This window comes from Impatiens glandulifera, chromosome 8 (genome assembly GCF_907164915.1).
Source record: "Impatiens glandulifera chromosome 8, dImpGla2.1, whole genome shotgun sequence".
Classification (NCBI taxonomy): domain Eukaryota; kingdom Viridiplantae; phylum Streptophyta; class Magnoliopsida; order Ericales; family Balsaminaceae; genus Impatiens; species Impatiens glandulifera.
Window position 1 is genome coordinate 7,885,224 of NC_061869.1, and position 13,806 is coordinate 7,899,029.

The following is a 13,806-nucleotide window of genomic DNA, read 5'->3' on the forward strand; positions in this document are numbered from 1 at the left end:
GTAAAAAGTTCACAATGTAATAACATTTAAAATATATCAACAATTTTAATTTGTTAATAGCTTTCATTTTTTTTTAATTTGTTAATGGCTTTCATTTATTTATTTTTAAAATTAATACACTTAAATAAATTCAACTATCATTCTATAATTTTTCAATTTAAAAGAAAACAAAAATTAATAAAAATATATATATATATATATAACAAATAAAGTTTTCAAATATACTCTCTACAGGGTGGCGTAACGGTCGAAAGTGTGAACTGTTAAAGAAGATTTCTATAAAAAACAAAACCGCCGGCGCCGGCGCCGGCGACGAATCATCTGACGACAACATGGAAATTTTAACTTCTCAAGCCTTTATATACCTTACATATTCTTTCTTTTCTCTTCTGTCTTTGATTAGTGTAAACCACATTCATGGCTTTACTAATATATCTATCTTTCCTTTCAATACTCCTGAATCTATCATCTGCTCGTCGTGGAATTCCGACGACACTCGACGGACCTTTCAAACCTGTCACCGTTCCTCTTGACACAAGTCTAAGAGGACACGCCGTTGATTTGCCGGAGACGGATCATCGTGTTCAGAGGAAGGTTAAAGGGTTTGAACCTGAGCAAATATCTGTGACTCTTTCTTCAACCTATGATTCAATTTGGGTTTCTTGGATTACTGGTAAGTATGCATGCATTTCAATTTGGAGTTTTATCATTTTTACCTAAATTTGATTCATTTCTGTTTTTTACTTTACAGGGGAGTTTCAGATTGGGAATAGGATTCATCCATTAAACCCTAGAAGTGTAGCTAGTATTGTTCATTTTGGAAAGTTGAAACATGATCTAGTTCGTAAAGCTGTTGGTGAATCTTTGATATATAATCAACTTTATCCTTTTAAAGGTCTTTTGAATTATACTTCTGGAATCATTCACCATGTTCGTCTCACAGGTTGATAGTTTTATAAATAATCATAATGATGTGTTGATTTGATTCGATTCGATAGAATTATGTTTATGATGGTGTCATTTTGCAGGTTTGAAGCCTAATACAGTGTATTATTATCAATGTGGAGATCCTTCAATTGGGGCTGTTAGTGGAATTCATCATTTTAAGACAATGCCTATTCCTGGTCCGAGGAGTTACCCTCGAAGAATTGCTATGGTGGGAGATCTCGGTCTTACTTATAATACAACTTCAACTGTTGGACATATGGTAAAGAACAACCCTGATCTTATACTATTGGTTGGAGATGTAAGTTATGCTAATCTTTATCTCACAAATGGAACTGGAGCCGATTGTTACTCTTGCTCGTTTCCGAAAACTCCCATTCATGAGACTTATCAGCCGCGTTGGGATTATTGGGGCAGGTAAAATTCACTTCTAATGCTGTTTTTCTTTTTTGGAAAAGTCATTTTTTTATTATCAAATTTAGCTAATGGAAAGAACAAATGTTGTAGAGACATTATTGATGAACATGAAACGATTGGTGATTCATTCCTTGCATAGTAGTCAATCTTAAAGAAAAAATAAATGATTGCAAGTTCGATTTCCATTAAGAATGTCTTGAATGTAAGTGAAAAGTAATGGTTGTGGGCGTGTTCGTGTTCGTGTTAGCTTATTCTGGAGAATAAACCCTGGTTTTCTAAAAGAAATTATCCAATTGCTAAACAAGTTTCCTCTTTGTTCTATATTCTCATTTTTTTCGGGGCTAGCATGACCCCTTTTAATTAAGTGAAAATCGAATATGAGATCTTTGATTTATATTCTACTTTAAACTGTATGGTCTTGTATCTCTTTTTCAAATTTCATGAAAATCGAATATGAGATATTTGGTTTACATTTTACTTTGAATAACTGTGCGGTCTTGTATCTCTTTTTCAAGTTTCACGATTCTTGTATAATTTCCTTCCAAATTTCAAAATGCTGGCTATAAACATACATTTATATAAATTTGACAAAAAAATTTGTCTTTAGTTATGATAATTATCTAATATTTCATCTTGTTCCCCATTTTAAGAGCATCTTCAATCATCATACATTTATTAAGCTTATACCAAATTTCAACAAGAGTGAATTGATTTGATTATTTTTTTCTTTTACAGGTATATGCAGCCCGTTTTGTCCAAAATTCCTATAATGTTTATAGAAGGGAATCATGAACTTGAAAAGCAAGCCGAGGATTTAACATTTGTAGCTTACAAATCTCGGTTTGCTTTCCCCTCCAAAGAAAGCCGTTCATTTTCCCCTATGTACTATTCATTTAGTGCAGGTGGAATACATTTCATAATGCTGGGAGCCTACATAGATTACGACGTCTCCTGTAAGATCGATCATCATTCTCCTATCTTAAAGATATCTAAATGAATATAACCAAAACTTTGATTAATTTTCTTTATTTCTTTGTAGCTGATCAATACAAATGGTTGAAGAGGGACCTTGCAAGAGTGAATCGAAAGGTGACACCTTGGCTAATAGCTACATGGCACCCCCCTTGGTATAATTCCTATCAAGCGCATTATCGAGAAGCTGAGTGTATGAGAATTGCTGTCGAAAACTTGCTATACAAATACCGAGTTGACATGGTCTTTAATGGACATGTATGTTGTGAACTCATCCTCCCACGTGCCCATTTGGGAATCTGTCAATAAATTTATTTAGAAACACTTAAACCAGATGAGATCATTTTTGCAGGTGCATGCATATGAGAGGTCGAACCGAGTCTATAATTACAAATTGGATCCATGTGGACCTGTTTACATAACTATTGGAGATGGAGGTAATAGAGAGAAGATGGCGAAACCGCATGCGGATGAGCCTGGTAACTGCCCGAGTAAGAACATGGCGTGTGCGTTAAATTTCACTTCAGGACCTGCGGCTGGTAAGTACTGTTGGGATCGACAGCCTGATTTTAGTGCGTATAGAGAAAGTAGCTTTGGGCATGGAATTCTAGAGGTGAAGAATGAGAGTCATGCTCTTTGGACATGGCATAGGAATCAGGACATGTATAATATTGCTGGAGATCAAATCTTCATTGTTAGACAACCTCATAGATGTCCTCTTTGAAGTTGTAATTCGATTTTCAGTTTTATTAAACTAATTTAAAGTTATGAGGAGTATGAAATATTAAGTGACAAAGATTCAAATATAAAATGGTAAGTAAATTTAATAAAAATGAATTATATTTTATTTGAATAGAGTTATTATTTATTTTGTTTCCTTGTAATCATTGTATCTGTTTTGTGATGTCTCGAAGCTTTTTAGTTATTTCATAACTTATAAATAATTAGTCTTAAATTGTTTTTTAATGAAATTTTACAATTTATTTACAATTAGTAAAATTATGCAATTACTTGCACTCAACATGTTACTTTGTTTATCTTCAATAGTCTTTATTTCTATCCCACTCAATATCCTTTAAATATTAGGATTTCTCGTATAAACCTCAATTCACTATCTAAATAGTATTTTCTCTCTCTCAATTTCTACATGGTTTCAGAACAGGTTTTATATCTTAAAGAAACATGTTCACAATTTTCCGTTGTCTCATTCAATGGTGAAAAAAAATCATTGGAGGAGAACTCAAATGATTATATTATCTCATATTTCTTAAGTATTTTTTATCTCTATTTTATCACCACTATGTTAACACTATGTTAAGCAAGTGAGATGTCTTTTCAAAATTGCACTTTATATCTCGGCCGAATCTGTACATCTTCGTGTGTAGCGACATATTTTTTCCAACATTTCATCTGTCGTCCAAGTGTCAAGTGCCAAGAGTCACTCTTCTGACGAAGTGAAACATGAATTAGAATTAATCAAATGGAAAGAATATCATCAATATTTTCATCTACTCGATAATATCCTCTCCACTCTCATAGCTGCCCAAGGCTTTTCTTATTAGGTGACTTACATTCTCACCAAAACTCTTCCTAAGTGGAATTTTGAAGTTATGTGACAAGTTGGGTACTCTCAATATCTTTTACCCAACTTGAAGGGAGTGTAGAATTATATAATTACTTGCACTCAACATGTTGATTTGTTTGCACTCAACATGTTGAGTATTGTCAGTCATGAACTTTTATCACATTCAATGTTATTTAAATATTATGGTTTCTCATATAAACTATAACTAATTATTTAAATAATATTTTCACTCTTTCAATATTTTACACAATTTTTACAATTAAACTGATCACTACAAATATATTTTATTTTATTTATTTATTTTAAGAAGTAATCCATAACAAATTCTCATTATTCGGATTGAGAGCTCAAATGAAAAAAATTGGGGTTGGGAAAGAATAGATTGTAGTTTTGAGCTTTATTGGCTTAACTTATTAGCTTGATATCGTACAATAATTGCTCAAATTTATCCTTCTTAGTTATCTAAATTATCTAACTTATTCATTAAAATCCATTCTATTTGATTTTATTTTTCACAATAAAATTACTATAACTTATTACAAAATGAGTCCTTTAATCTTGTCTTTAATATTACAAAAAATAAATATAATAATGTTAAAAAAAAGTTAAATAAATTATAATATCCAAAGAAACAATATCACTGAAATTAATGGTTGATTCAGACATGTGTTTAACATATTTAATTTAAATAAGTTCCACCGTAATCTTTTTGTGTTATTTTACCTAATGACTGTCTCCCAATGTACAACGAATCTAGTAGTGATTCAGTACTAGAATCACTACACAACGAACTTGACCAACGTATTTTGAATCATCGAAACATAATTAACTATGTGAAGCTACAATTAAAATGATCAATGAAAATGTTTTTTTTTTTTTCTTCTGAAAAACAAAGTAGTTAACTTCTTGTGATGTTCAAAGTGAAAAAATGTTAAACTTCATTTATGATGATTGAAGGAAGAGGCCATTTAGTTCTCCAATCGCTATTGTATTAAACAATAAGTGAGCAATTGAGAAGTTATATCCAAATAAATTATTCAATCAACATAATGTTTAATTTCTTTAACGATTACATAAAATAATTTAATGCAAATTGCATTTGAAATGTTTCAACGTAAAATTTGATTAGAAAATCTTTTATTTGCATATATATATATATATATATATATATATATATATATATATATATATATAACAATGTTTAATTTTAAAGTGTTCGGATTGTCGGGTCGATAAGTGTGATTAATTTGAATATATATATGAAAGTAAATTGATACTTTGGTCGGATTGTTGGTTCACCCGCCCATAAACTTAAAACGGTTAAAAATAAAATTAAAAATGTTAAATATATGTTTCAAACTTACAACTTAACAAAATAAGTACGACCCTTTAACCAAATAACTACTAAGATTTTTTATTTTAAATTAAACACCAAATTTGATAAACGCGGGACATTTTAACAATATAAGTTCAACTTTTTAACTAATATATATATATAATGATGCTTAATTTCAAAGTGTCCGGATTACCGGGTCAAGAGCTGTGATTAATTTAAATATATATGTGATAGTAAATAAATATTTGAGTCGGATTGTGACTTTTTAACAATATAGATTAAACTTTTTAACTAATATATATATATATAATATATATATATAATATGGTGTTTAATTCTAAAGTATTCGAATTGTCGGGTGGAGAGTTCTGGTTAATTTGTATATATATATGTGAGAGTAAATGAATATTTAGGTTGGATTGTGGGTTGATATGCACATAAATTTAAAACGGTTAAAAATAAAATAAAAAATGTTATATGTATGTTTCGAAATTGCAACCTAACAAAACAAGTACAACATTTTAACAAAGTGTGATTGAGATGTGCTTTGCCGATGAATAATAGACCAGTATCAATTGAAAATTGTTAAAAAATATGAATCAAATATTTGATTGATCAAAACGTGAGATAAATATGCTAAATATTAAAAAATACGAATCAAATATTTGATTGACCAAAATGAAAGTGTAAGGTCACGAGATGAGAGGTTCATCTGAAAAAAAATATGTGAAAATATAAGTTCTTTTATCGAAGTGAATAAAATGTAAAATAAAAGTGTTCTATTTTTTATTTTAATATATTATTCATAATTTATTAAAATTTTTAAACATTAAATAAATATTATTATTTTTTATTTATATTTATTTTTTATCTTCTTATTGATATTAATATCTCTTTTAATTACTCATTCAATTTAAAAATATATCAATTTATTTTTATGCCAATTAAATGTATCTAATGAATGGAAAATTAATAACGAGTAATGTTGTATTTTTTTTATCTTTTAAAATAAAATATTTAAACTTTACAACTCTAATTTAAGTTATTTAATTTTAAAAGCAAGATTACCACAATATCATATTATATATGATTTATTAATATAACATAAATATATTAAATTTTTCTATTTTTCCAATATGAGACGCATGATTTTATTTTTAGGACTTATCCATTCAAGTTTATTCTTGAATTCTAATTTTCATTCGAATAATGAAAACCATCTGTATAGTCAAATTTCAACACCACATTCATGGATCTCGGTTGGAGAACTAAAAATAAGAGGATTGAACCATCTTCAATATTTTTTTTAATTCAAAATTCAACTTTGTTTAAGATTTTTTATAATATTATTTTTAAAAAATGATTCGGGAAGGGAATATGGGAGAGTGAATGACGTGGTGGCGCAATTTGATGCTTAAAAAAATAACAAATTTTTTAACTTTGTTTAAGATTTTTTACTCTTCTATTATTGAGTTGAGGTCCCAATCATTAGTATTAGTGAGAGAATCTCTTATAACTATAGGTATTTTTTTTTCAACGGATTTAGAAATTGGAGTTAAGACATGTTTGGAATTTTATTGGAGTAGACTTATAAAATAAAAATATGATTGATCAAACGAATAAATAAAAGTAAGTTTTAATTTTTTTTTTATAAATTAAATAAACAAATAATGAATTAAATTAAAAAATTAATAAACGAGAGAAGGTAAATTCACAATGTACTCTTTTTAAGAAGATAGTTTTCTTGATGGTCTTTTTTAGAGTAATGACATAGAGCGAAATTTTAGTGTCATGAATGGTGTCGGAATGATGTGGCAAAACGTTAAATCTAATAGAAGAGAATTTTAAGTCCAATCACGTGTTGGAACATCATTCCTGACACCATTATAACCGACAACAAATCAGATGTTTTTCGGTTAAACTTGGGGCTAAAATCTTATCATATAACTTCAGTTCATATTTTGACTTCAGATCGCAATCTTCTTTAATTTGGTTTGCCTTCTTCATTGAAGTTTTCTGGTTTTCATCAGGCAGCAGCAATACATTTTGAAGAGAATATAAAATGTTTATAAATCTATTCTGCAAAATTGTTTCTACATTTTTATATGGAAAAGATGTCTTTTGTATTTATTGATACAGATTAGAGATCCAAGATTGATAGTAGAAACAGGGCAGACCCTAATTTATTCTAATTACAGATATTAAACCAGTAAAATCCAAGATTCAAAAACAGAACATTTTGATCTATCTATACCCATAATCCAAGCTATTTCTTCGTACCATCTTCAGTTGCAGAAGAGAATAAACCGGGTGGCTTAACTATAGTACCTTTAAGGGTTATTCAGAATACCCATTGATGCACTTCGGACACAACTTTTCTTTGATTGAACCTGAAAAACATATCAAATAAGGATCATATGAAACTTAAGGTTATTGGATGGTCTTTTGTTTTAAAATATGTTGTTTTTGAATGATTTGATGGTTGAAATGATTGGTACCTTTGGGGGTGTTGTAGGCAAAGAAGCTTGACGAGGAACCTTCCCCGGTTCTGTAAGCACTTGAATCTCTCGAAGCTGGCGAGCAATGTCCTCTAAAAGCTGCAACTGATTTTTATCTCTTTCTGGATAATCAACTGGTAGTTTAATCTTCTCCCTTCCCGCTTGAATGTTTCTCAATCTTTCTCTCAGCAGCCCAACTTCGTTCTCGATTTTCAACCTTTCAGTATCAACTGCCGACAAAGAATTCCTCTTCATTTTAGTCGCAGCCTTTTCTTTCGAATTACCCAGAGGCGGCAAGCCCTTATCCAAATTCTTTCTTCCAACCCGCCTTGAGGATCTCGACGTCGTGAAGTAGTTATATGCGTCTGACGACTCTGTTGCTGACGACCAACCGCTTTTCTTCTCTTGAGAATCTTCTTCAGTATCCAATCCCAAAAGTGTTTCATCATTCGAAACTGGATCTTCGGAGAGGTTAAATGAAGAAGGGAGAAGTTGGATTTCATCTTGCAAAGGCTTGTTTTCGAGATAATGCATCTCCCTGTAAGCTTCGATTTCATTTTCCAAGAAATGTTTTTCGTTCTCTCTTCGTGTTAGGATTTCTTTGAGAATGTCCATTTCTTCTTCGTCGTAAGCAGATTTTTCTTCAATCATCCTGTGGTATTGCCTGGATTCCATTTCCACTGATCCTTTTTGCTCCTGAAGACGTAAAATCATGGCCATGGCTTCGTCTGCTGCACTGGCGGCAGCGTTTCTCTCCTCTTCCAGGTCGAGATAAAGAGCTGCCTTAGCAGCTCGTTCTTGTTCGAGAGCTTGTTCTAAGATTCCTATGGTGTCATTTTTCTCTTCCTTAGAGACTGCCGTTCTCATATTCTCTTCGGAAGAAGATGAAGATCTTTCTATGAGCTTATTTTCCCGTTCAAAATCCTGTGGAGCTGTTTCTCCAAGATCTACAAGTATTAGCCATTTAAATGAGAAGTGTAATTCAAAAACAACGTGAGAATGATTCCATGCATGTTGATTCTTAGAAAATCAAGTCTAATTGCCTCCAAAATAGCCAAAATGTGACTATTTGTAAGGAATGCATAAAATTCGATCCTTGGCACTATATTTCTGACGTTCTGGATCCTAAGATCCACAAAACATGGGATAATCTCTAATCTCCTCGACTTAAACATGCGACAGGTTGAGGTTCTTCGTGTTCCATTACTAGTCTCGAGAATTTAGTTACAATTTTTGACAACTCAGACCTAAAATTTAGGTACCTTAAGGCTTAAGCAAAACAAAAGAGCATTCACAATCCAAGCCTAAAAGTTACCTAAGAATTTTCACACAAACAAATTAAAAAATTACTTAAAAGAAGATAACTATAACTTAATAGCCTCAAACTTTCTTTTTCTTGTGATTTTTCTAGAGGGGAGTGGCAAAAGCTAGAAAATCAAGGAAAGATAATGTCTTGTTTGGTTTGGTTTAAATTATGTACATTTTTGGTATTTTGATTAATCACGGAGCTAATATAGGCTAATATACCTTGGTCAACAACTAATCTACCACAGTTTATGCTGAAAAAAACACTTAAGAAATTAATTATATCTTAATAGCTTCACCCTTAAGAAACTAATCTTGTGATTTCTGGTAACGAGACATCACAACCTCCCTCAACTTAGACATGCATCGGGTTTGTCACATTCCATTACTAATCCCAAGTTTGCCTCAGTTAGTGTCTAGAAGTGACCCGTTTCACTTTGCTCCCGCAGGATTCAAGAGGCGGTCCACGTGACACTTTATTACACTATGATAACCATTTTTAACCTCCCAAAGCAGCATATAATCAACGTTTATGAGAATATAGGCTATACCGCTATAGATATCTTAAATAAAATACTTCAGCCACCACAACCCAAACATAAAAGTTACCTAAGAATTTTCACACACACATTAAAAATATTACTTAAAGAAGATAACTATGGCTTAAATTTTTGACAGCCTCACACTTGTACAGAGAATTTATTGCGATTTACGGATTTGGGACATCACAATTTCACCCAAATTACGTTACTAGTCCCAAACTCACCCTCTTTTAGGATTCTAGAAGTTACCCACATGCACTTTGTTCCGCCACTGGATAGGCTATGATACTCTGTAGTTATATAGGCTAATGATGCCTTATTCAAAACAACTGAGTCATGAAAAACAAGCCTAAAAGGTATCTAAGAAAGTAACTATAGCTCAATTGTCTCAATTTCTTAGTGATTTCCTGATGCTATAACAAAAAAGAAGTTGCAATAAAGGAATGCTAAATACAATCAAGATAGATACAACACAAAAGTCTAAAGAGAAGTTTCAAGCAAGTCATACCTCCAAAACCAATGGTATTTGATCCATAATCAGCAGGTAGTGGTGCATTCTCTCTACCCATCTTGTAGTGAATACTCGACATTGAGTGACAAACATCTCCCACTTGAGAGATTGAAGAATGATAGGGCGAAACGGATGAATCATTCTCCTTCCCATAATCAGATAAAACCTTCTTACGACGTCTAAATCCCCTTCTCGCCCTTTCATTCGTGACCCTCTCTTGTTTATGCGTTGAACCTACTCCATCTTCAATTTTCTTCATATGAAATGAGTTCTTTCCAAAGTCTCTAGCACTAGAAACAGAACTACAAGATGCAGCATTTTCAATTCCGCGATGTTTTTCCTTCTTCTTTGAATCACTAACCAAACGCAGGTTCAATTGACAGTCCTGATTTTTCTCCAAAATTGATTCAAAAGGGTGATTGTTCTTCAAAGAAAGTTGAATTGAAGAGACATCTTCATTTAGGCAATGAACTAATAAGAGTCTATGCAAACAACTATTTCCCAAAATACCAGTGCAAGTACAGGGTAAAGACAATCCAAATACACCAAGAAATTTTGAGGCGATAAAGACAACAGATGAGGCGCAAAGTAAGAAGTAAGCAATTGCAAGCTCAACAAAAGCACCCACTATGTCCGAAAATGTCCAGGAATTTACTGTCTGACAAGCCATTTATGCTAAATCCTCAAATACCCAAAACGGATTCGAATTGAAGAAGCTATAGATAGATAGATAAATACCTCTCCTCGCCGTAATCGTGCCTTCAATTTCTCTCGGAATTGTCAACAGTTGAGAGAATCATACATACCCAGATCGAGTTACCTGATCAAAAACTTATTTTGGGTCGGACAGTTCTAGAAATGATTGATTCTATGGACGCGAAGCCCTAACTTGCAATGGAGGATATAGAAATTGTTGTTGTTAACGAAGATGAGTCATCATCCCCTTCTTGTCTTGTGGATGAAACATCTGTAAATAATAATGTCATTTTCAATCATATTTTCATTCAAAATATAGGATATTTCTAGATTTAGAATAACATCAATTAACAATTTCTCAATTATATTCACAAGGGGAAACATATTATCTAAATTTTTAGAGATATCATTGAAGATAATTAGTATGTGATTATTCATGTAAAAATGTTAAATTTTAAATTTTTTAAAATAATTGTAATTTGATATAAATGAAAGTTGTTTAATTTTAACTACAAAAATAATATAAAAAACGAAGGGAAATGACCCTCGTAATAGGGGTAAATGAGTTGGTGACCACTTTATATTTTTTTGACGAAAATGTCCCTGTCGCGAGACGCAACTGCCGGTTGCGAGACGCAACCGGATGTCATGTAAAAAGTCCACAAACCGCGAGACGCAATCCCGGTTGTGAGAAGCAACCGGCAATCGCGAGACGCAAATTTTATTTTTTTTTGAAATTTTTATTTAAAAAAAAAAATTTGTCTCACGATTGTCAGTTGCGTCTCGCGAATGTCGGGGTTGCGTCTCGCGATTGTGGACTTTTCACATGTTATCCGGTTGCGTCTCGCAACGGGGATAATTTCGTAAAAAAAAAAATATGAAGTGATCATCAGCGCATTTAAAATTATGCGCCAGTCACCGGCTCATTTTAGTCCCTTTGTAGAATAATTTTGTCAAATTTCCCAAAAACAAGTGGTCTAAGATGACATTAAACAAAGTTCTCAAATTCTTGTTAAGCAACCATCTTGCAAAAGATCCTTGAGAAAGTATAACTCTTCAGGATTGAATTTAAAACATTTCTCTACGACTTGTCATCACTAAAGTAATATAATATCCTTGTAGATTAGCATAGATATTTGAAGACTAATTTGTCTTCAAATTGTATTTACTATATAAAAAATAAATAAAAAGAAATCATCTATTTATTTATTTTAAAATAATAATTTTATATTTTAACACAAATAAAACAAGTGTCACGTCTTACCCATAACAATCATTTGCGAGATGAAGAATAATGTTTTTAAAGAGGTTTGTGATAATTACAGGGAAATTATTTATGGTAGATTTGAACCAAACCTATAATAACAACCATAAAGTTGCCGCTTATAAGATACATTACTATTCAGCACATACGTCGCAAACGAGGCAGATAGAGAATGTACTTCGTTTGATTGATCATCAAAATGGGCGAAACACGCGTGAATAACAATTTTTCATCCGAATGAGTCATCCAGTCGAGCAACCTTTTGGATAGAGCCTGCGTGATGAACTTGGCAGAATCTGAAATCTTAACCAGTTTAATAAGTCTCGAAAGTGATAACGACCTTTCAAATAAAAAATAAGACGTTAAACAATTTAACAAATATCCACTTTTCACGTAATTCAAATCAAACACTAAATGATACAAATAAGAGTTCAAGAAGGCCAAGTGAGTAAATGAAAGAGAAATGATTAGGTGAGGGAATTTGGTGAGAGAATGACGTAGCATAATTTTATTCGCTGAAAAAATCAAATAATTTTCCTATTTTCTCTCTTTCTTCTCACTTTTACATTTTCCAACCAATGAAGGTGATGCCACGTCATTTCCTCACCAAATTTCCTCATTAAATTCCCACCATCTATCACTTCTCATATGAAATTAGGAATAAAAGAAGAGAGATAACTATCTGTAGGTAAAATTGAAATTGATTTTAGAACTTACAATTGCTTAAGAAATTGCTTCCTATTTGTTCAGGGACACTCATGGGACACTCCCATTTTATTAAGAGACCCTATGTATAAATTACACTTTACTCCCTAAATAACGTTAAACATTACAAATATATCAACCTATTTATTAATAGGTTAACATTAGTCCCAAACTTATAATTAAACAAAAACACTACAATCTTTATAGTTAGTTGTCTGATTGAGCTTTGGTTGACTGGAAGTCAATATTGGGATCAATTTTTTTTTATTATCAAGATTAAGATAAAGATCATACATTTTTATAGGTACAAATAATAAAAGATATTCCAATTAAAACTATTTTAATCAAAATAGTTTATAATATATATAGCCTAATAAATTTTATATTTATTTTAAATTGTAATATATTTATTTCAAAATAAAAGAAATGTGAAATATAATTATATATATTTGTGACATTATAATATATGTTTAAACGTTATTTTGTGATTTAGTATTCAGGACGGATGAGACGAAAAATTTAAATATCATATTCATTTCATTGCCCGGTTATAAAAAAATTTAAATATCATATTCATTTCATTCTCCGATTATAAAAAATGTGCCGAACAAACATATTTTTGGATGAATTAAGTTAATAGGAAAACAACTATTATTGTCAAACATATTTGAATATTTATGTTATTATTAGAAGTTATCATCCTAATTTGTTTCAAAATCAATTTAATTAAGTGTTTGTAATAACATTTGATTCAAATTCATTTGTTTATTTATTGAATAAATATGCATATAAATCATGATTATATTAAACAAACTTCAAAGTACACTACACAACTCTAACATAGGTACCTAGTTACAATTATCACTATCATGTATAAGATTAACAAAAAATTGAAAGAATAATAAAAAGAGTTAAATAAAAACTAATAAAAAATAACAATCAAATGAACTTTATATCATATCATCACTTTAATATATATATAATTCATGGTAGTTTTATAACTGACTACATCAAATATTTTATTCGCTTT

General features: G+C 31.0%; 1 protein-coding gene and 1 pseudogene across 1 annotated transcript; one reads left to right on the forward strand and one right to left on the reverse strand.

The window, feature by feature from the left end:
* The first annotated feature begins 417 nt into the window (after positions 1-417).
* Positions 418-3,058, forward strand: LOC124912346 (annotated as a pseudogene).
* A 4,255-nt stretch (positions 3,059-7,313) lies between these two features.
* On the reverse strand, positions 7,314-11,064 carry LOC124912655 (myosin-binding protein 3-like). Its single transcript, XM_047453302.1, has 3 exons — positions 10,109-11,064; positions 7,754-8,700; positions 7,314-7,645 (listed from the first exon to the last, which is right to left on the reverse strand). Exons 1-3 carry the CDS (start codon positions 10,779-10,781, stop codon positions 7,586-7,588), a joined length of 1,680 nt encoding a protein of 559 aa, XP_047309258.1. The 5' UTR covers positions 10,782-11,064; the 3' UTR covers positions 7,314-7,585.
* Between the last annotated feature and the right edge of the window lie 2,742 nt (positions 11,065-13,806).

Coding starts and splice junctions, on each gene's coding strand:
- LOC124912655 (XM_047453302.1), bottom strand. CDS start 10,781: ATGGCTTGTCAGACAGTAAATTCCTGGACATTTTCGGACATAGTGGGT. Junction 8,701..10,108: donor AAATACCATTGGTTTTGGAG/GTATGACTTGCT, acceptor TAATACTTGTAG/ATCTTGGAGAAACAGCTCCA. Junction 7,646..7,753: donor TGCCTACAACACCCCCAAAG/GTACCAATCATT, acceptor TATGTTTTTCAG/GTTCAATCAAAGAAAAGTTG.